Below are 22500 nucleotides of genomic sequence, written 5' to 3' on the forward strand. Positions count from 1 at the left end.
AGAAAATTATCTCAAAGCTATATTATCTCAACAGACCGCTCTGAATGACTGTTTACATCTTAATCGTTTAAATTGTAGTCATTTTAAATAAATAAACCAGGACGTTAAAATGCTGCGCTTGCCCTGCAAAAAGGAAGAGCAGGAATCGGTATTTACCCTCTTGGTCCAGCAGGGGGCAGTGAACGGTCCGTTCCTAGAGCAGCACAAAGCCGCCGATGAATAACCGGAGTGTGATGGGGTGTGGGTCAGCTGGCTGCCCTCGGAGATAAACACGGACATTAATGAAGATTCATCGTTAATTAGTTACCCGTTAGCTGCTTTGACGCCCAACAAACAAGGCGAACATCCCCCAGCTAACCGCCGTTCTCCTGCAGTGCGCGTTAGCGCGGTGGCCGCCGCAGGGAGCGGTACAGTAACTCAACGCTAAGCTTTTGCTGCTCAGCGTTGACTGAAGGTGTCTGTCGGGGTTGATGTGAAGTAAGTTGGGTTTTAAAGCTGTCGGCGTTCTGGTTAAATGTTCATAATTCATCACTGGTCACTGTGTTTTGTGGAAGGATTAAGAAGCTCCGCTGTTATTGCTGTATGTAGTTTTATCAGGGCGAGTTGACAGCTGGCTAGTTCAGGTCTGCAGAGCTAACAGCGAAGGCCATCTTACTGTGTACTGTGTACTGTTTACTGTGTCTGTCAGCAGAAATAGGTGCATAACGGTTTCAGGAAGAGACACTTGAGGTTATTTATACCTAACGAATGAGGTTAAAACCATTTGTGGTGTGCACTGTGCATTTATGCTAAGAGACATTTAGCTAGCCCTTTCAGTTTCAGTTCCCAACACTTCCAGAACTCTAACTCATCTAAATTAAAGGAGAAGTCCATAGACTTTTCAAAATGTCTGCATAATTCAGTGGTTGAGGTGTTGTAGTGTTGATAATGGTAAAGTAGTGGTAAATCTAGAAACAAAACGTTTTACTGGGGACTACTTTGCCTTATAACACCCTCCATGTGTCTCTCCACCATTGTTGGGTTTTAAAAAGTACATTGTAGCCCTAAAGTTTATCTCAAAACTGTCATAGAACAGTGTATTGGGCATCAGGCAGTGTCTTCATAGCCATTTCATGTAATGGTTATTTGTGATGTAGTTTGTAGAGGCATGAGACTTTTCAAACGTCTGGTTCCTGTCACCACCACTGTGAACAATTCAGACTTGGCCTTGATAAGTTTCTCTAGAACGGCGCATTTCACATTAAACCACTCTGAATTGATTTTGCTGTTTGCATCTTACCAATTGACCTGCAGAGAAATGTGGAAAAATCAGTGTCATTTCCCTTTAAGAGTGTTTTGGTTGCTGTAAGCTATAAACGTTAGGTTGATGCCGTGAATTTGCACAATATAGGCCTTAGTCATTTCATGAAATAGTATAGAAATCTATAGTTGTGTCAGCATAGCCCCTCAGGAGTTCAAAGGTCTCACAGGAAAATGTTTCTGAATTCACATGGACAAGATTTGGTCTGTCAGCCATACAGTGTAGCGCGGGCTGTTTAATTATACCCATTATTACTGAGGGATACTTATTGTGGAGAATGAAATCATCCAGGACTACCAACATGTATACTGTGTAAACTGCTAGATGTCCCACTTTGCTTTGTCTGAATACACATAAGAACCAAACTCATGTCCTCCACTTTTTCCCTTAATATGTGAAGTGTTTAATTCAGAAGCAAAGAGTGTGGGTTGTTAGTAGGTTGTCACGTCAAGAATTCTTCTCAACTTAATTCTTTTTCCAGTTCTAGGCTGAAACTACAACTTGGGCGAGATGAGTCCGACTCAGTGGGATCTCCCTCCGGAGCTGTGCTGCAGGCCCATGGCCTTTGTGGCTCTTACCGGCCTGGATGTGGTCTACAACGCTGTGCACAGAGCCATATGGGATGCTTTCTGTGCCAACAGGAGGGCAGACAGGGTGCCCATCTCCTTCAAAGTCCTACCAGGAGACCATGAGTACCCAAAGTGCAGAACTAAGGTAAGAGTGACGGTTCAGTGAACAGGATGTCAAGTTCTTTTTGACGAAACATGAATTCTTTCCACACTTTTCAAAAAGTAGTTTTTGGCCCCTCCTACTTACAGAATTAGCAGGAATTCTTGCTTAGCCAGCAAACTTTAAGCTTAGTTTAGTCTAACCCTGGATTTTCTGTCTCACAATAGTGGATCACTTTTTACTGAGCTACATCACCATGACAACTAAGGCTGCATGCCTAACCTGCTCCGGGGCGGATTAAGTTCGGGGCTTTGGATCATAAACCGCTCTTGGACTAATCAGGGCCAAGCTTCTGACCAATCGGGGCAGAGGTGGATACCTCTTTGTGAAGTTTGTCATCACTCAAAGGATAAAAAAAAGTTATTGGATGAAAACAAATGAAAACAAATCATATTATGTAGATATAAAGAAAAGTAAGCAATTTTTACTCCAGTAAGCACCAACACAGTGGCAGTGGCAAAGCTTTTTGACATTTTTAAAAAGTGTTTACTTTTTATTTGCGTAATAAGATTTCTTTCTCTTCCTTTGAAACATAAACTGTTTGACTCCTCATGTTTTATGCAGTTGGCTGTTTGACATAAATATCATGCTTGTATGTTCGTGCACACAAAGATGAATCACCGCTTCAGTATCTAAACCTGGGTTAACAGAACTTGTTTCCTGAGACAGACGCCTGGTCTACTTTTACTGCATGGCTCATAGATCCAGTGATTTTTAATAACACATTTGCTATTTTTTCCTCTTCGACCACATCTATTTCTGATTGATTATTGATTTTAACCATGTTTGTCCTACCTATAAGCAGTGATTGATTCATCTTTTTGGCTCCCTTGTTAATGAGTCTGCTCTCATTTGTGCCTAGATTGAAGAACATTATACATTTAAGAACAAAGAAAATAAAAATGTTGGTATTTTTTCTTATTTTTAGTTTAGCTTGGTTACTAGTGGGGAAATTGACCTTAGTTTGAATTTTATTTAATATTTTGGCACAGACATATGCCTGTAGCTTTATGTTGTTGTTATTGTTGTGATTAATCTCTTGCGTTTAATAAGAGCAAGAAAAAACAACTAAACACCTTTAACTAACAGATCTCAGTCTTTTTGACTCTTGTTTTTATGTTATGCTGTTCTGTACTTCAACCTAGACTGTTAGATATATTATTTTACACATAAACAACCTGTTTTTTCTTATCATCATCTTCAATATGCTATTACCCTGTCCAACACATTGTTGTTGCTGTTGGTCTATAGACTCTTGGTGTGAATTTTAAATACATGCTTACCAAAATCCACCAGGGCCACAAAACATTTGTCTCCTAATTTGCTAACAGTGGTGACTTTAGTGACTTTGCTGTAGGTAATCGGTGCTCTCATGTTCTTCCAGAGAACCTCCTACGAGTGGTACATTCCCAAAGGCATCCTGAAGACAGGCTGGATGAATAAACACCTGAACTTGGTTCCTGCTCTGGTGGTGCTGTTCTATGAGCTGGACTGGGACGATGCCCAGTGGAAGGAGAAGCAGTCGGAGTGTGCCACCAAAGTGGAGATAGTCAGGTAGCTATAACTGATGCTTCACAGATCCATTCAGGATCATGTGAGGTGTCTCTAAAGTTTACCTCAAACCAGAACAGTCTCAGTCTGTTTATTTAAGGCACCAGGTTACATGTATGAGGCATGTTGGCATTTAACACGTGGTATCATTAGCGTGATGAAATATGCCACAATACGCTTTTCTGAGTATATCATAGCCATCTGTGTGTTAAGAACACAGAACAATTACATGTATCATAAAGGGACAGATTTAGGCTAATTAGAGAGCCTGTAAGCAACAATATCTAGGGTAAAGTAACTTTATAAACTACAGTGCATAGTAACAAGTAGCTGATTAGATGTAAGCTTGTTATGTCCTACATCATTTTTGCTTCCTGCACCACCTTCTAGCTTTTTATGGTCACAGAATTAAAAACATAGTTATAATCATAATTATTCAGCCTTATTTAAATGTGGCATTCCTTTGGTGCTGATATACAATTATATGTAAAAGTTTGGGCGCCCTTGGTCCAGTCATGTTTTGTAGAAAATAAGTTAACGCATCCTCTTCAGGGAACACACTTCTGCACATTTTAGTGCACAGTTTCTATTTATTTGCTGTGTGTCACATGTTGCTATTAAACATAACATTTGCCTGTGCAAATATTGTCACATTATATATATTTTTTTTCTTTTTTGCCAATATGTTAAACTCAGCAAATAAATAGAACTTGTGCTCTTTATGTGTGCGCACTGTAGAGGATGTGTTAACGTCCTCTTAATTAGAAAATCAAATAATTTGACAAAGGGTTTTCAAACTATTGCATACGACTATATGTTGGCCTTTCCAACTTGTTTGCAAATAAATGTTGTGATATATTTCATGTACTGAGAAAATGCTGTCAACTATCGTGATTCTAATACTTATAAAAAAATAAAAATAATAAATGATGTTTTAGACTAGACTAATGACTGGTTATCTGATTTGTAACATCTTGTTGGATTTTTTGCATAGAACAAGTCTGCAAGGAAGAAACACCAAGGTTGCTGTTGTTTTAATCCAGAAGAAGACCCCCCTCCCCCCAGGTAAGGATAAATATTCCCAGTGAGTTATTTTGCTTTTGTAAATGATGAGCAGTTGTCACAATGTGTTTGTGCACTGGCAGGTGAGGATGTGGTGGCGTCAGAGAGGGCTGCCGCTCTGTGTAATGCCTGCGATCTCTCTGGGAAATCCTTGTTTGTCCTCCCCCATACGGATCATCTTGTAGGATACATCATCAGGTCAGAGCTCAGCCATCCTTTTCGCTGTACATACAAGGAAGTACCTGTACATCACTTTGCTTTTTTTGGAGCTTGTTTTTATACACCTTAACATTTTAAAGTTACTATATAGTATAATAGTTCAGTGAAAATCACATCAATACAATTTTCCTCTTTCTTTTGACCTGATTATGGTTAGTCAGCCAAGATTGGTGTCCCGAATTTAGCTTTGTGGTGGAGCTGTATGGCTAATCTAGCTAACAAATAATGGAAGCTCATACTGCACCAATTAGCACTGTGCAAACTCTGTACCTCTGTCACTGCATGCTGGCCTTAAACTGTGTCAAGTTAAGTCATCTTAAATACACTTGTTTTGTGCTTTCTGTCACTGTATAACATGCTGTTTTCTGTAAAAATAAACAGAATCTCAATGTCAGAAACCATATAGTTTTATTTGAGATTACGTGACTTGGCTGATTGATTACACTTTCTGAATTACTGAGAATATTTCAGGCACTGAGAATTTACTGGAACAAGTAGACAATAATGTTTTGTTTGGTAATTAATGGCTTCTCTCTCTCTCTCTCTCTCTCTCTCTCTCTCTCTCTCTCTCTCTCTCTCTCTCTCTCACTCACTGTGTGTCTCTCTCTCAAATATCTCTGTAGGTTGGAGAATGCATTTTACGAGCACGCTCAAACTTATTACTATAATGAGATAAGGAGAGTGAAATCTCACAAAGAGTTCCTGAATAAAACCACACATCAGGTAATACTGTGTTTATAGCTCTTACAGCCATTGCAGATCGTAAGCTTGGTTCATCTAGTGCAGTGGTTCTTAAACGATTTTAAATTTTAGTGTAAGACCACCTTTGTAGATAGTGAGCCCCACTGCACTTGCATTTTTCTATTTTGGCATAGAACAAGTAATTATGGAACATGAGGAGACATAGAAAAACTTTGTAAATCCAGGGAAATTTTGGGATATACGATCTAAGCGATTGTACAGTGTTCTTTTGAAAGCAGTGAGTTGTCTTGTTCATGTGAATATGAATGCTGAAATGAAACTTTTGAGTCTTTACACTCAGTCTGTGCTTAGGCCACTAGATGGAGCAGATGAGATGATTAGGGGCTGCATGTTCACATCTCATGAATGCCCTACATGTGGGCCGAAACACATTTTAACTAAATAAAGTTACACTTTTGCTGTGTATAGAGGGAGTGTTGCACCTTTTTACTGATAAGCTTTTTTAATATCAGTAGCACCTCACCTAAAGCTGGTTGAAGCACCTTTTTTCATCTTAATTACATTATTGCAATTTTTCCTGTTTCTTCGTTACAACTTCACAAACCTCAAGAAAAAAGAAGCTGATTCATACTGTGTTTCTATGAAACATCTAAAAAGCAGTAGAAGCGAGGTTCCCCTCCAGCCTCACTCATGTCTATAAGTGTGTATAGATCATCTTCATTAGGGAAATATGAAGAGAAAAATCTCTACAGTACATCTGGGCACGCTGCATCACAGACAGGGTGATGTCTTACAATAAATGGTGTAAGTTGTTTAGAGCCCCTGAGCCACAAGGGGGCCCTGTGAGTGTATCATTATTACTGTTTGTGTCAATCATGATGTTGGGAGAGAAATATATTAGGAGAATGTCACTGATGGCTTAACGTCCCTATTTTAATTTTTATTTTTTGTGTGTATTATATTTTATTTATTTTATTGACGTAGCCTGCACGCTTAAAATGATGGTTCTTCAAAGGTTCTCCAGTAAAGAAAAAGGTTCTATATAGATGGAGAATGTGCTGTTGTTGGTTCTATATAAAACATTCTTAAAAGGGTTCTATGTAGCACCAAAGAGGTTTCTTAAATTGTTATGATGTCAGGCTTGTTACAATTGGAGAACCCTTTTTGGTGCTATATAGAACCCTTTTCAAAAAGTTTCTATATAGAACAGTGTATAACACATTCTTGATCAATCTGAAGAACACCTTTATGATGCAAAGAACCCTTTAATCATGCAAGGGGTTCTCTGAGTGTTCATGGCTCTAAATAGATCCATTTTCCTTTCTAAAGAAACTTTGAACAACCATCATTTTTAAGAGTGTATTCAGCAATTTTTACTATATTTGGTTCCCCCTTTATATAGTTAGTGCTTGATTTAGTGTGTTTACCTTGGCTTTATTACGCTTTTTCTGATCAATATTGCATGAATATTTTTTTTCTATACAAAACAATATGACTGAGAAGATCGGGGCTCCTGATTAGGATCTTGTTTAGGGCCCCTAAGTGTACAGAAATGCCCTTCATGACTGAATCGTCCTTCTATTCAAAGGAAAGGAAGCGTGGTCCAAAATTAGTCTGCTAAATAAAGACAGAAGTACTAGACTCATAACGCCGCTCACCTTGACAGTAAAATTATAACATGCACTTTTGGTACTTCTGTGGTAAATATAGTGTTGTACAAGTAAGTTAAGTGTGGTAATTGTGTTTATCATGAAGTGACGTGATTACACAAAGTGTCTTTGATCATTTTTGTGATTTGTGTGTTTCAGCTGCTGTTTGTCAGACATCAGTTTAAGACTGGTTTCTTCAGCGAGCTCAAGCAGGACACACAGAATGCGCTCAAGTACGTTTCTGCAATTTTCTTTTTAATCCATCTTTAGTTAACTACAGTCATGGAAATTAGACACCAGACTTTGTTTATTTAATTTCCCATCAAAACAGCCACTAAATACAAGTTATTCATTTTTCAGTAGCAGGAAAAAGACAGAAAACAGAAAGTTACACAGAAGCCTCAACAACTAAATATAATATCACATCAGTATTTACTGCGGACGCCCTGTTGCCTTTATTATTAACTTCTATTCTTTTCAGGAGACTTGCTTTCAGGTTTTCATAGAAATCTGCAGAGATATTTTTCCATACCTTCAAGGTTCAGTCTTAGAAGTTGGTTGCATTTTTCTGCTTCATATGATCGAAGTAATCTCAAACACATTCAGTGATGTTGAGGTCTGGATTCAGCTTTTGATTACCCTCTTTTTAAGAACTTTTTTTTTTTTTTTTGCAAATCCTTCTGCACAGACACTACAGGACTGCCTACAGTTTGGTCCATGAGCTCCGAGCCCATGAAACCAACATGCTTGAGATCAAGACTTTGGCTGGGTTTATCAACTACAAGGTGTTTGTTTGCACTTTCATACATCAGTGCTCTCGTGATTGGTCCTCACACCACACAGGAAGGTCATACTTCCTTTTTAAAACCCTTACTCACTCTGAGCCTCTCACTTTTCTCCACTCTCAGATCTGCAGGCTGTGCTTTCAGCACAACACTCCTCTGGATGCTATTGCCCAGTTTAGGAAGCACATTGATCTGTGTAAGAAGAAGATTGGCAGTGCAGAGTTGGCCTTCGAGCACACCGCCTGGATGTCGAAACAGTAGGAGCAACTTTTCAACATGTTTAGTTTATGTGTAATGTTTATTTTGGCCTCTTAAACTTTAAGGATCTATATGTGGCCCCACACTTCAGTTCATCACGTTCATAACAGAATTCGCTCTTATTTCTAACAAAATTTTAGTAGTTGCTGAATAATAAGTCTCAAGGTTAATAACTAAAAACTGAATAAGCCTAGTATTCAAGAGGTTCATGTGGACATGAATCGGCAAGAGCAGTTATGTATCCTTCTGTATTTCTGTAGAGGAAAAGTTCATAGAAATTATCTCAATATATCAATATTGATATAATTCCTATTTCTGTCAAAATAAGTACTGTGTCAAAATCTTATTCAATTAAAAGTGGAAGTATGGAGACAAAAACAAAGCTAACAAGTGTCGACCTATAAACACACTGAAGTACCGTCATATGCAAAAGTTTGAGCACCCCTGGTCAAATGACGTTTTGTTTATTTTCTAAGTGAAAATAAGTTACACATCCTTTACAGAGAACACACTTCTGCGCATTTTAATGCACAATTACTGTTTATTTGCTGAATTTAATATATTCTGGGGAAAACTTTCAGAAAATGGGGCCTGTGCAAAAGTTATAGCATGTTTTATATTTTTTATTTTTTCCCAATTTTTAAACACAAGTAAATAGAAATTTGTGCACTAACATTTACAGTTCACTCAGAAAATCATCACAACATGTGAATTGATGGGAGTGTTCAAAATTTTGCATATGACTTTATGTAAAAGTGAAAAGTAAATGATTTAACAACTATATTAATAGTGTTCTTTGGGGGTGTATGATTCCGTGACTAATCAGTATATCTCACACAAACACAAATTAGCATAGTTGTGGGCAGGACAACTTTTAACAGTTTGAATTTGGTTGGATGATTTAGTAGAAATAATAATTTCAAATGTGTGGAAACAGGAGAAAAAGAAAAAATCTGCTGGTCTCCGAAGTATTAATTAATTAATTAATTACAAATAATTCCGTTTTCAGCAGGGAAAAACAGAAACCCTGTATTTGACATGAAATTACACAGAAACTGCAACAGCTAAAAATATCACATTTTTAGTATTTAGTGTGTCCACTCTTTCACTTTCAGTTTTGCAAAGAGATCTGCAGGAATATTTTTCCACATCTCGACATCTTCCACACAGTTCAGTCTTGGAAGTCAGTTGCATTTTCTGCTGCAAGTAATCCCAAACACATTGACAGTCCGTTGTGCCACCAACAGTCTTACTTACAATATTGAAAGGTTTTGCTGAAGTTGTCTCCCAACTTTGCCTTTACCCAGTCACTGTGAATAGGCATGACCTTGCAAACTATGTAGTATTTCCGTTAGACTCTGTTCGGTGTTGCAGCTATGAATTTTGTATCTGTCAAACATTGTTTGGATGGGTGATTTAACATTCATTTGACTTCTTGCTCTTTGTGTAGCATTTTCATTGCTCAACTTGCTGTGCGTTTCTGTTTCACCCACAACCTTCAACTTTCACCACTTTCTCACTCCCTCGCTCTCTCTCTCTTGGCAGGTTTCAGTCATTTGGTGATCTGTTCGATGAGGCTATCAAACTGGGCCTCACAGCAATTCAGACCCAAAACCCAGGCTTTTATTACCAGCAGGCTGCCTGCTATGCCCAGGAGCGCAAGCAGCAAGCTGGCCAGCTCTGCAGCCATGAGGTGAGTCTAACTAAAGTCAAACAAAAGGCTGTTTTCACAGTTATTTTGTTTTCTAGCCTGAACCGGACTTTGGATTTTTGTGACATTGTGTTTTTGTGTTTGGTTCAGTTGGTTTCACATTGCAATGGTTAAGACTGTACTAAATTACACATGTAGGAGTTTTTTTATGTAGGACATTTGAGCCAAATAACAATCGTCTTTAACTTTCACTGAACTATTATAGTATAAAATACAGATCTATCTCTCACTTATATTCTTGATATAAATGTATTACTCTGTTCCTGCTTTGTTTTAAAACAGAAACTTTTAACATACCTGAATCACATTCAAAGTAATAAAGATAAACTGTACTTGATCTCTGCATCTTCATGGTTGAATGGTTTGTCACTTTTAATTTAACCATTCATGTCACCGATGCTTGACCAACAATGGGTTCAGCCATCATTGTGCCAAAATCAAATGCATATTTTGCTATTGTTTTATTCCTTGTCTGCCGTTATTATCAGCAGCTCGTGCCGCAAGAACAATATGAGTGTCAAGTCAGATGTTAAACAGGCAGGTTATGTGGACAGCACAGCACAGCACTGACATGCTGTTAGAGGAAGAGAAAAACATGTCCTTTGGTGCAGACCCTCGTAGAAATGCACTCCCACCAGCAGAAAATTTAACCAGGGTTTCATTTGGAACTAGAGTTAAGTGTTCACACCTGTCAAAACAAACTGAACTAAAGAAAAAGTTTGATTTGGTCCACAGCAAAAATAGTAGGTGTGAAAGTCCCTAACAGCTGTCTGCTCAACAAACTTATTGAATACAACTTATTGAGTCAGAATTGTTAACAGTGGTGGTGACAGGAAACAGACATCTGAAACGTTTGATGCCTCTAAAAGCCATTCATGAAATGCTTGCAAATGAGCTACTTGAAGCCAGAGGCATTGTTTTATGATAGTCTTGAGTTAAGGCTTGGTCTAAAGGGTTTTTATAACACAAAGAAAACATTTTTTTCATATTTGCTACTATTTTACCATTATCAACATTGCATATAAAAAGTCAGAAGACGGGCAGTTTTACTGGTCGTTTTGGATGCTTAATAAAATAACTATATCTTTCATTGTAACTCCATGTCTTCCAGTTCCGATCACCACCCCTGTAAAGAAATCTGAACCGGTATAATGAGCCATTTCACATCAAGCCACTCTGAATTTATTTACATCTCAAGAATTGAATTTTGCAGAAATGTAAATTCGATGGTATTTATGTTTTAAAGTGGTTTATATCACAATAATAAAGCATTCTATTTCTAAGCTCTTCGTAGTTAAGCAACAAAATTATCATTATTAAAACCTTGAACTTGAAAACTAGCTTTAAGCTGTATTAAGTGAACCAACAGTCATTTTGTATGTTAAGTATTTTACATGAAGACAATTTTTGCATCTCATGTAAAGATCTCATGGTTGTTAAATCACTTGGTAGCATGTTTGTTGAATGATGCAGTAAAGAGTATTAATGTTCTTCTGTGTGGTTCAGATTGCTTTATTCTCCAGTAATATGTGTATATGAGTGCTTATGTTTTGACATCTTTTATAGCCAAATGTGAGTTATCCCACACCGGACCCTTTGGAGACGGCCACAGGAGCTCTTGACTTCTACGGGCAGAGAGCATGGAGACAAGGCCACCAGAGTGAGTGTGCAAAGACATCTCTTAACGCACAACTTGGATTATAACTGTACTCTGACATTATCTAGGTGCATTTTATATGATGTCACAACAGTGAGCACATTTACATATGCCTAGTCCAAGTTTAACAGCCAAGCTGGATTACTTTTTGAATAAGGCACAGTACAACCAGTCAGACTGTTACAGTAATGAACACAGCCTGCTTAGTTCTGTGGGATAAAGAAAGGTGGAAAAAGATTATATGCAAATATATTACAGTACAAAATGATAAATAACAAAAAAAATGAATATCATGATGTTTAAAATTCTCTTTGCTACATAATTATTTGGGTTTTGAGTTTCAACGGCGCACACTGTAAAGTTGAGAGGCTCTTAGGTCTAACGCATAAGGTTGAACTTTGTTTTGTGTCGAGGCTCGGTACTCCTTCTTGACCTCTTTTTATGCTTGCAGGTATTGACCCACCCGACCCTGAGAAGGAGAAACAGGGCATCCTCGCTCTCCAGCTAAAGGAGAAAGATGTGCCGCATTCGGTCAGCCAGTTTATTCTTCAGCTTTTCTCTTGTTCACCTTTTCAGCTCTTCTGTGACCACTGCTTTTGTGTTATCTTAACAATGATAGCCTTTTACAAAGATTACAAAGCAAATCTGTCCTTAATGGCCTGCTTTTGTCACTACTTCAGTATCTTGTGTCTTCTGCCATTTGGAAATTGCCAAACATATATTATAGTTAGGGCATTTTATATTTAAAGGACATTGAATTTTAGATCACTAGCAAGAGAAAGGTGTATAATGAGTTAAAAAAAGTAACTGGCTCAAGTATTTGTGCTCACACCTCTGTATTTATGTGTGTATATGTGCATGCTTGTTCTCGCCTGTAGGAGCTGATTATTGCATTACTCAGCAATGCTGTGGCACAGTTCAAGAAGTACAAGTGTCCTCGCATGAAGAGCCATCTTAGTGAGTGTCATCATTTGAGAAGACTGAACCTATTCGTCACAATGAAAACAACACTAGAAACTGCCCATTGTTTTCTATTATAAACAATTTTCTATACATATTTCAGGAACATTGAATAATCTTTTCAAATATCCTTTAACCCTCTGTGTGTTTACAGTGGTTCAGATGGGAGAAGAGTACTACCATGCCAAGGACTACACCAAAGCTTTAAAGTGAGCCATGTGTTTTCTAATACTTTCAGAAGGTCAGATGTGTGCTGTTTATATGGTTGTATGTAATTCTCTAGTATAATAATGCCAGTAATGCCCTTTGTAAAACAAATACCTGCTGGTGAAATGTACAGCCTTAGATTGGCCTGCCGGTGGTGCTAGTGAAGATACTTTTGTGGGTCTGCTTTCCTGGCAGATTGTTGGACTATGTGATGTGTGACTATCGGACTGAGCGCTGGTGGACTCTCCTCACCTCCATTTTGTGTACGGCTCTGAAGTGCTCTTACCTGATGGGCCACGTCAAAGACTACATAACCTACTCTATGGAGCTGGTAGGCAGAGGTAATGAATCCTTCATACTTCAGTCTTTCTTCAGTTATCAAACCCAGCATACAGCATGTCCATAAGACATGCCGATCACATAGATGTGGCATGATGCCACTTTTTCTTTTTTTTCACGTTGGTCCTGTCGTTGAGAGATTGAGTTCAATCCCTGGCGATGCCACAGCCATCCTTGGCTGGGAGCATAATCATCTTCCGTCTCTCTCTCGCTCTGAGTGGGTAGGATGGCACTCCCTCTTTCCTCATCACTCTGCATAGCCAACATGGACTGACATAACAGAACTGGTTGGCTGTGTCATGTGATAATGGTGGAGACCTAAGTAGCAGTATTTTACAGATACCCGCTAAAAACACAGGTTGTCGATGTCAGCCAATATCAGTCAGGTTCTAGTTTGAAATCAGCATGTCTCCTTTGCTGGAAATGTCCAGGCTGTACAGCAGTGTAATGTCCCCCTGTGTGTGTGTGTGCGTGTGTGTGTGTGTGTGTGTTCTCAGCCTCTACTCTGCGTGAGGATCAGAAGTCCAGAATTGAGAAGAATCTGATCAGAGTGCTCATGGTGAGTAAAACTGTAGATATACTGCGTACGATTACACCCTGTCCAACAGCCTGTTGTAAATAAACACTAGAATTAAAGACCAAACAATAGACTGTAAGAAATCTATTACAGACTTTATCACAAGAGTCTCAGCAGTTCACCCTGGCTCTCATACACACTGTACCGTGTGCTTACATTACAAAGTGATTGATTGGTTGCTCTAAACCAGTTACTACTAGCTCCTATAAAACTGCCCCAGATCATGTCTGTTAATATTCAATCACGTCACCATAATCATCAAGCAGATTAACAACGTTCATTCATGTCATTTAGTAGATCAGTTGAAGTTCTGTTTGGGACAGCAAGAAGTTAAATTATTCATTTTTCTGTTTTAAAGTTTATTGGCATTTTTTCCCCAAATTCTCGTTTCTACAATATGTTTACATTTATGTTTATTCACTTGTAACTGTTCAGTCCCTCAGTTATAATGTTTTTCTTAAAAAGAAGAAGTGAACTAAAACAGCTAAATGTTTCGTGGCACAAGTAAAAAGAAAAAACCTCAGTGGCTGTCAGTGTGTTGTGGTAATGAGAGCGAAATACTGTGTTTTGTTTGTAAAGTACAGTGGTATGTTGATGTTCTGAGTGAAGTTAAGTTAACACATCCGCTATCTTTCTCTTTAAAATACTTAGTCTGACAGTGTACATATTATAAAAGTGAATGAAGTTAGAAAATGATACTAAAAATCTATTTAAACTCAAATAAATCATTAAGGTATAGTTTTAATTATTCAACCAGCCATCATTGTTTTTATAAATCCAGAAAAAAAACAATGGGCCTCATTCACCAACTGTTCTTAAGAGGACATTTCTTCCTAAAACCTACTTTCACGAAGATTCTGACATTCGCCAATGTTTTCTTACTTGGGATTTGTTCTTAGGTAAGAAGTGAATCTACACACACGGCACAAAGGTGTGAACAATTCTGCGGTTTAAGAACACGTCATGAATCTGACGAAGACTTTTTCTTAGGATCTTTATTAAGAAAAAACTTAGGAAGATATTGGTGAATGAGGCCCACTAAGTTTTAGTCACTTAATCACTTAAGTACCGTATTAGCCATGTTTTGTAAAAATAACCCTCATGCTAAAAAGAGAATTTCACTGAAACTAAAGGAAAGTTCTGAAAACATTGACAACTTATGTCTGAATAGAATGAGGTTCCGGAGGCCGAGCCGGACTGTGACCCAGGCTCTGTTAAGGCAGCTCACGTGCTGTGGAGTGACCGCATTTCTCTGGCGGGCAGTAACGAGTTCACCGTCGAGGTGCAGGACTACGTGCCCTTCAGTGAGTACAGACAGAGACACAGGGGTATCCACACGGAACATGGAGGGTATAACATAGGCATTGTCGGTGGGGCTGTTCCCTGTATTTGAGCAGTGGTCTTGTATGTGTTTCAGTCCAATGCAAGGCCAAATTCCTGTCTCCCAGTTTCCACGTGGATGAGCCCGTGCAGCTGCATGTTTACCTGAGAGCCGACTGCCCCCACCCCGTCCGCTTCGCCAAGCTGTGCGTCAGTCTCAGCAACCAGGTATAGTCTTAAATAGTTTCGCAAGCCAGTCTTCTGCCTTTCATCGGTCAGTCTGGCACGTTGAGAAAAATGACCTACTTTGACAGGACCAGTCCAACTGACTGGTCTATATGGTTCCAATAATATAGTTAGTATGCTTTTTCACATATAACACAGTGTATAGTTTTATTACACTGCATGTTCTGTTCAAACTTCATAATTCAGTCTGCTGTGTGACCTTTTAGGATTATAACCAGTACTGCCTGGTGGAGGAGGCATGCAAGGGGAAGGACATTCTGGAAGCTTCCTCTCAGGAGAACATGTGTCTGGTGCCTGGCAAGACCCGAAAATACTGCTTCAAGTTTGTAGCCAAGACTGAGGACGTTGGCCGAAAGATAGAGGTACAAAAATACAACGTGTCCTAAAACAAGTACAACTTTCTCTGTTTGACCTTTCTATAATATTTCTGCAGTAAGAGAAATTGAGAAATTTTAGTGTGTTCATTAACCTGTCTTGAAACTGAATTTCAAAACTACATGTGCCACAATTATTGGCACCCCTGCATTTAATACTTTGTACGACCTCCCTTTGCCGATAAAACAGTACTTATGGCTTATATCGTTTTCTGTTTGATTTTTATATACGGTTTGGTTTATTGAGTCTGTGTGTGTTTTTCAGATCACCCATGTGGACCTGATGCTGGGCAGTGAGAATGGCCGCTGCGTCTATCTGAACTGGAGGGGTGGTGGCGGTGATGCTGCTTCTGCTCAAGAGGCCCTGCAGGCGTCACGTTCCTTTAAGAGGAGAACTCGTCTCCTGGAGCATCAGGTTGACTGGGACGCCGTTTCCATCCAGGCCAGCACCATGTGGGTTACTCGTTAAACTTCCTAAAGGGGAATTCCACCAATTTTTTTAAATTCTGCATTATGCAGTTGTTGATGTCAAAAAGTAATGCAGAGTGGTTTGATGTGAAATGCCCCACTGGGGACAAAACTTATCAACTCTGCTTTCTTTACATTAGTGGTAATAGGAATCAGAGCTCTTGGTGTCTACAACATGAATGTAGCCATTTTGTTTGTTATCAAAACCAGTCAGTATCTAATATATGTATCTTCTGAGTTTTTATATGTGATGATGGTAAAATAGTGGTAAATCTTGGGTACTGTTTTGCCTCACAACGTCTTGCATGTACCTATTTGCTGTGAATGTATTTACTAAATAAATTTAAAGCCAAAACGTGAGCTCAAAACTGTTGTAAAACTGTGTCCCAGGCAGCATTTTCGTAACCATTTCATGTAATAGCTTTCTGTCAGGGAGCTTTTTAGAGGCATTAAACTCTTGAGACTTCTGGTTTCTAAAACCACCTTCGTTATCAATTCTTGTTAAGCAGTTCACATCAAACCACTCTGAATGACTTGGTTAAACCATGGCTTAACCATTTAATTATGCAAAAATTTTAAAAATTGTTTTATTTTCCCTTCAAAGCAGCCCAAGAAATGCTTTGTCCAGCAGATGGTGGTATAACTCAGAATGTGTCAGTAATTCTTGTGCAGCGTTTAAAAGGCCTGCTTTTCAGCTATTGACCTAACTGTTTTTCTTTCTGTGCGTCTGGGGGTAGGATCATATCCCGAGTGCCCCGAATCTCTGTGCAGCTGCAGCACGACCCACCAGCCCTGACCAATGAGATGTACTGCATAACCGTCACTGTCCAATCAGAGGAGGACACAGTGGCCAAAGACGTCAGTCTCACTGCTGGCCTCAAACCAGGTATGCACAGATTCAGTAATACATACAATACTGTGTCATTTATTTAAATTCCAGTCAAAATTGCCATTAATTACAAGTTATATATTTTGCAGCATCAGGAAAAAAAACAGAAACATACATTTAACAGAAAATCACTCAAATTTCCACTTATTACAATCCAAATGATCCCAAACACATTCAGTGATGTTGGGGTCTGGACCCTGGGGTGAACAGTCCATTGTTCTGAGAACTCCAGCAGGTTCTTTGGTTGATTTGCATTTTCTTTCCTCTGGAACGGCTTATTGACAGCTACACATCATTTAAGACGCATAGTGTTCAGTTGTTTTTTCACGGTGGAATGAGGGAAAGAAAAACCTGCGTTTTTTTTTTTCAGATCTAAGAGGAGCTTGATTTTCTCCTCTCTTTTAAAGATGATAGCTTAAAGCACTTTTTATCTGAAGGGGACAGTTTTTGTGGTCTACCAGGTTCTGCAGGTGTTAGGAATCCCATTTTCTTCTATAGTGTTTAATAATTTTTTGAGCTCCAGTTTTGGAAACTTCTGTTTATCGCTAATCTTGACTTTCTTCTTCCTTATGCAAATGTATTATCTTATAACTAATCTCTTCAGAAATATCTCCTGATAAATAACTTGTGCTTAATGGCCATGGTCTCTGATGTTTGCACTGTGCACATTACACTGTACACCTTAATGCCTTACAGAGCAGTGTACTCAATTGTGTGTGCGCATGTGTGTTTATTTGTGTTATGCTTTTAGGTCAGGATGCAAATCTCACACAAACGACCCACGTCACACTGAGCAGCTCAGAGGTGTGTGATGATGCTCATCCTGCTCTACTCACTGATATTTCCATCGGAGACTTACAGCCAGGACAGAAGGTACAAACATGCATTCAGATTGTTAATTGTGCTAAAACTCTGAAGATAAATTCATCATGTACCATATAGGTTTTGGATTTGAGTTAAGTGGTGCAAATGAGAACTGAAATAGGCTTGTTATCAGTAGCTACTTTGTTCAGTTCATGCATTTTGACCATTCTTGAAAATTAATTATATTTTATAATGGAAAGTTTATTAAGTGCTTGAATCTGTACCAAGATCAGTCTCATCCAGACTTAAACGTATAGTCTGGTGAAGAATGGAGTGAAATAATTGAAGTTTGATAGGAGGATCATGTCTGAAGTGCCCCCTTCTTAGCTAAGATTCTATACATAACAATTAATGGATGTTTCAACTTATAAAAGTTAGAAACTGGGCTGCCTCAAAATTTTGAGTTAATTGAACTTCAAATAATAAGCTAGCTGAATGTAAGACGCAGATTTCTGTGCTGTTAACATTTAATGTTTAACTATTAGAGGTTCGTCTCACAACCTCCCTAACTTCTGCCTGTCTCTCAGTCCTATCTTTGTCCACCAAAGGGGGGCCGGCCTTATAGCTTAAAGCAGAAGCCTCCCACAATTCCAGCCAAAGTTCTCAGAGTTCTCTCCCCACTTCAGTCATACAGTCTCTTCTCATACAGACATATGTTGAAGTGATGATCAGGTTTTTTTGGTCGGTTTTTTCCCATTACTCAAAAATTTGTTGTTTCTTCTGTTTTCCACTGGAACTATGAGGTTAATGTGGCTAACAAGTAATTGAAGCTCATACTCCAGCGGTTAACTTTATGCACAACTGTATGCATAAATCATCACTTGCGTCAGACTTTGTTGAGTTGTTAAGTAATCTTAAATAAACATGCGGATGTGGTTTCTGTTACTGCATGATGTATAAAAGTCTATGACAATGGATCAGTTATATGTTTAGGAATGTTTTGATGAGAAAAGTGATCAAAAATCAAATGACATGATACACGTTTGTGCTCTGGGTCACAGATTGAGAAGAAGCTGTACATTCGCTGTGTCAGCACTGGATCCAGAATCTTCCTGTTTCACGTCTCTTACGCCATGAGTACCACAGTGGAAGGCAAAGAGATCACATGCAGGTGTCACAAGGTAAGCTCTCATTCAGCTGAGCTCTCAAACCAATCTGTGACTTACATTATATCTGCCCTAAAAGCACTTTTTTTTTAAAAACCAAAGTTCAGTTTTGACCCGGTGCTCAATTGTATTGGATCTCTGATTTCTTCTTCAATGTTTAGGATGAAACAGTCACCATAGAGACGGTTATTCCATTTGAAGTGGCGGTCAAGTTGGTGTCCACCAAGGTATCAGTTTCCCTTCTCGGTTACATTTGTATTAATAAACTGTATTAGTGCATTAGGAATGCATTGACAGTTTATAAACTGTAGGAACATAAAGCTTTATGTTTTAGGATGCATTACTTAATAGTTTTTTCGAATAGAGGCTAATAGTGCTAAATGTTAAGTGTTCTATTTTCAGTTAAAAGCAACTTGTTTCTGATTTTCTACTGTTGATCTTATTTGTATTAATTCTATGTAATCTTTATTTTGGGAAGAATTAGCACATAAAACTTTAGTGTTTGGTGCTGTAAATGGGTCTGAATTCTCTGTATTACTGCACTGTGTGTGCTGCTTTCAGTTTGAACATCTGGACCGCGTGTATGTGGACGTGCCCTTCTTGTTGATGATGGATATTTTGAGTGCTTCTCCGTGGCCCGTACATCTGGTCAGCAGTGACCTGCAGCTGACCTCTAACATGGCTGCTGTTGATCAGCCGCAGAGTCAGGTGGAGGGAGGTGAGAGAACGCTGTCAGCATGCAACTCCTACTGCTTCCACGTCTGCATCACACATGACTTGAGGATTAAAATCACAGTTAAAACTAGGAACACTAATTTTAATATTCAGATAAACGTATGACAAAAAATCAATCGGTATTTGGTCAATATCAACATTTTTCTCACTGCAGTTAAACTTTCCTCCAGTTGGTGGTGCATGTGTTTAACAAAAGTAGGACAAAAAGACTTCTCTGGTGGAAATATATAATAAATACATGATGCATGACATGGTCTCAAAAACTCCCAAGAAATCTGACCGATGCCTCTGACTCATTTGGTTTTAAGAGGAAACTTTTTTTCCCCCTTTAGCATAGCGCCACAAAAATATTTAGTTACATTTTCATCATAAAAACAAAAAAAATGGTCTATGTAGTTTCCCTGACGTACGAATTAGTGCCATGTTTTAGCTAGAGCCATCATTAGCATTGCTAAGAAATTTGACTGGAATTAATACAGATTTTAATGCCAAATTTAGAGATTAGTCTGTATGCGAGTTACAGCCACACTTCAAATTTTTGCATCATGTGCGCTCATTATTTGCACTCAGTTGCACTTATTATTGAATATTAAGTGTTGTTGATTTGTTTATTTAATCATTTCTTTTACCCTTCTTCTTCTTCTTCTTCTTCTTCTTCTTCTTATTATTATTATTATTATTATTATTACTGTTGTTTTTACGTGAATTAATATATCACTTACATAAACACTGTTTTTACATGAATTTAGATATTATTAACGTAAACAAAATGTACCTGTTTTACACAGTAGATGTTTCTGTTCAACTGTGATTGTTTTTTTTGCCACAGCTCATTATAATAAAGTGTAGTCATTAAGCCATGAATTGATGATAAATCCTTAATTTAAATGTAATTTCATCTGATACATGTACAAATCAGTGTGCTCTGTATAATGTCTGATAGGGTCTTGTCTTGTGTGATTTAGCAGTAAAATCAGTAGTATTTGTAATAGTAGGTAACTGTGTTGTGTTTGCAGTGGTGCTGCAGACGGGCGAGTGTGCGAGTGAGTGTTACAGTCTGAAATGTCCTCCGGTTCAGAACGGCACCAGCACAGTGGCAGCAGGACAGTACCTCATCTCATGGAAGAGGTCTGAACCTCAGTCATTTTTTTCCACTGTATTCAGTCCTGATGCATTTTAACCCTTAGTGCATTTTCTTTACCTGCTCCTCCACCTGGATTCCACTCACAAGGGGCTTACTAATTAGGTGCATATAATGAGGTTACGTCAGGTATCCGCTATTCTAACACTGTGTTTGTTTGCCTCTTTGCTAGAAAATCAACATGCACTGAGACTCCAGTGGTTAAGACAACTGTGATCCTCCCTCATGTTATTGTAGAGACTATTCCTCTGTATGTCCATGCAGGTGAGTCATATCTGTCCATCATTTTAATTCTTTATCAAGTTATCATTAATGTATTATTATTATTATTTTTATTATTATTATTATTATTATTATTAGGGCTGTAAACAGTAATAATTAACTGAAGAGATGAGAAACGGTAATTAACCACAATTAATCTTATTATTTTATTTAGTTGACCCCTTAAAAACACAGGCTTACTGTGATTTTATCATGGGGAAGGGTGTTTTTAGGCACAACGCTAAGTAGAGACCCTAAAACCCCCTGTATATTGAAGTCATTTCATGATCTTTTTAACTTTTTATAGCATCATATTGAGCATAACACTGTTTAATGCAAAATCCTTTGTTCATAAGACTTTTTGGTCAACAAATAATCACGAATCCAAGGGCTCCCCTCTTCTCATGCTGGGGCTGAGTCTCAAATGGCTCCCTGCTCCCTACGTAATGCACTGTGCGATAATTTAAATATGGGCTACTGCACCACAACGGTGCTTAATATAGCTAAAAAATAGTCAGCATCAGAGTCAACGGGGTGCAGTAATACAGAATTTAGTTGTTAGTCATAAATATGCATATATTGTGTATTTTACAATGGCTTCGAACACTGCTCAGCCAATCTGTCCATTTCATAATAAAACTTTAGACCTGCTGATGGGTGCTGACCATTTAAGGAGTTTAGCTTACGCGCATAAATTTGACCATAAAGAAATGTATTTTTCATTTAAAAACAAAAGAATACATTTTGATATAGGGAACAAAATAAACTTAATCACAATGTATTCATTATTTTCATGTAGGAGTCACTTAGCAATATGCACTGGACATCATGCAGCTGGGCCCAACAGCTTTTTGTCCATTGTTGTCCACCGTGTGAGCATTTTGTGAAGCATATGCATTCAGACCTAGCAGAGTCTAGACTTTGTCTGACACTACTGAAATGTATTTTGTGTGTAAGTACTGAATTCCGTTACTAATAACATCGTCCTTCTCTTGATGTGTGTTGGTTGTTGCAGAGTTGCCCTCGTTCGGCCGTGTGCGCGAGTCTCTCCCTGTGTGGTATCACATTGAGAACCGTACCGGGGTGGTTCAGGACGTCGATGTGTCTGTGGAGCCCAGCGATGCCTTCATGTTCTCCGGACTCAAACAGGTTAGTGTCCCAGGTTAGAACTAGGGTCTTGATTGATATATTGGTTAACAATTCACAGTGGACTGCTGGCAATCACACCAGGTTGTAAAGTATTTTATGTTGTTAGATTTAGTAATAATTTAATCAGATTAATTGCCTATATTAAATTATGTCCGTCATCAGAATGTAGCTCATTATAATCGATATAGGTTGCAACATTTTAAATCGTTCCGGCCTTACAAAAAAGAGCTGTGATGTAATG

The 22500-nt window shown here is 38.4% G+C and overlaps 1 protein-coding gene across 1 annotated transcript in view; it reads left to right on the forward strand.

Annotated features, from left to right (window-relative positions):
• Positions 1–186: 186 nt before the first annotated feature.
• The window catches only part of trappc11 (trafficking protein particle complex 11), a 27814-nt gene continuing 5500 nt past the window's right edge, over positions 187–22500 (forward strand). The window contains exons 1-28 of the mRNA XM_036575578.1: positions 187–477; positions 1782–2014; positions 3414–3583; positions 4575–4645; positions 4726–4840; positions 5485–5584; positions 7372–7445; positions 7901–7997; positions 8121–8254; positions 9801–9948; positions 11533–11626; positions 12075–12154; positions 12502–12580; positions 12738–12792; positions 12986–13131; positions 13627–13688; positions 14878–15010; positions 15124–15254; positions 15479–15634; positions 15912–16099; positions 16852–17000; positions 17755–17876; positions 18869–18988; positions 19135–19200; positions 19535–19691; positions 20725–20836; positions 21022–21113; positions 22126–22259. Coding sequence (XP_036431471.1) covers positions 1811–2014; positions 3414–3583; positions 4575–4645; positions 4726–4840; positions 5485–5584; positions 7372–7445; positions 7901–7997; positions 8121–8254; positions 9801–9948; positions 11533–11626; positions 12075–12154; positions 12502–12580; positions 12738–12792; positions 12986–13131; positions 13627–13688; positions 14878–15010; positions 15124–15254; positions 15479–15634; positions 15912–16099; positions 16852–17000; positions 17755–17876; positions 18869–18988; positions 19135–19200; positions 19535–19691; positions 20725–20836; positions 21022–21113; positions 22126–22259 — 3189 coding nt within the window. The 5' untranslated portion in view covers positions 187–477; positions 1782–1810. The remainder of the gene's footprint in view (positions 478–1781; positions 2015–3413; positions 3584–4574; positions 4646–4725; positions 4841–5484; positions 5585–7371; positions 7446–7900; positions 7998–8120; positions 8255–9800; positions 9949–11532; positions 11627–12074; positions 12155–12501; positions 12581–12737; positions 12793–12985; positions 13132–13626; positions 13689–14877; positions 15011–15123; positions 15255–15478; positions 15635–15911; positions 16100–16851; positions 17001–17754; positions 17877–18868; positions 18989–19134; positions 19201–19534; positions 19692–20724; positions 20837–21021; positions 21114–22125; positions 22260–22500) is intronic.

Source organism: Colossoma macropomum, unplaced genomic scaffold (genome assembly GCF_904425465.1).
Source record: "Colossoma macropomum unplaced genomic scaffold, Colossoma_macropomum, whole genome shotgun sequence".
NCBI classification, from domain to species: Eukaryota; Metazoa; Chordata; class Actinopteri; order Characiformes; family Serrasalmidae; genus Colossoma; species Colossoma macropomum.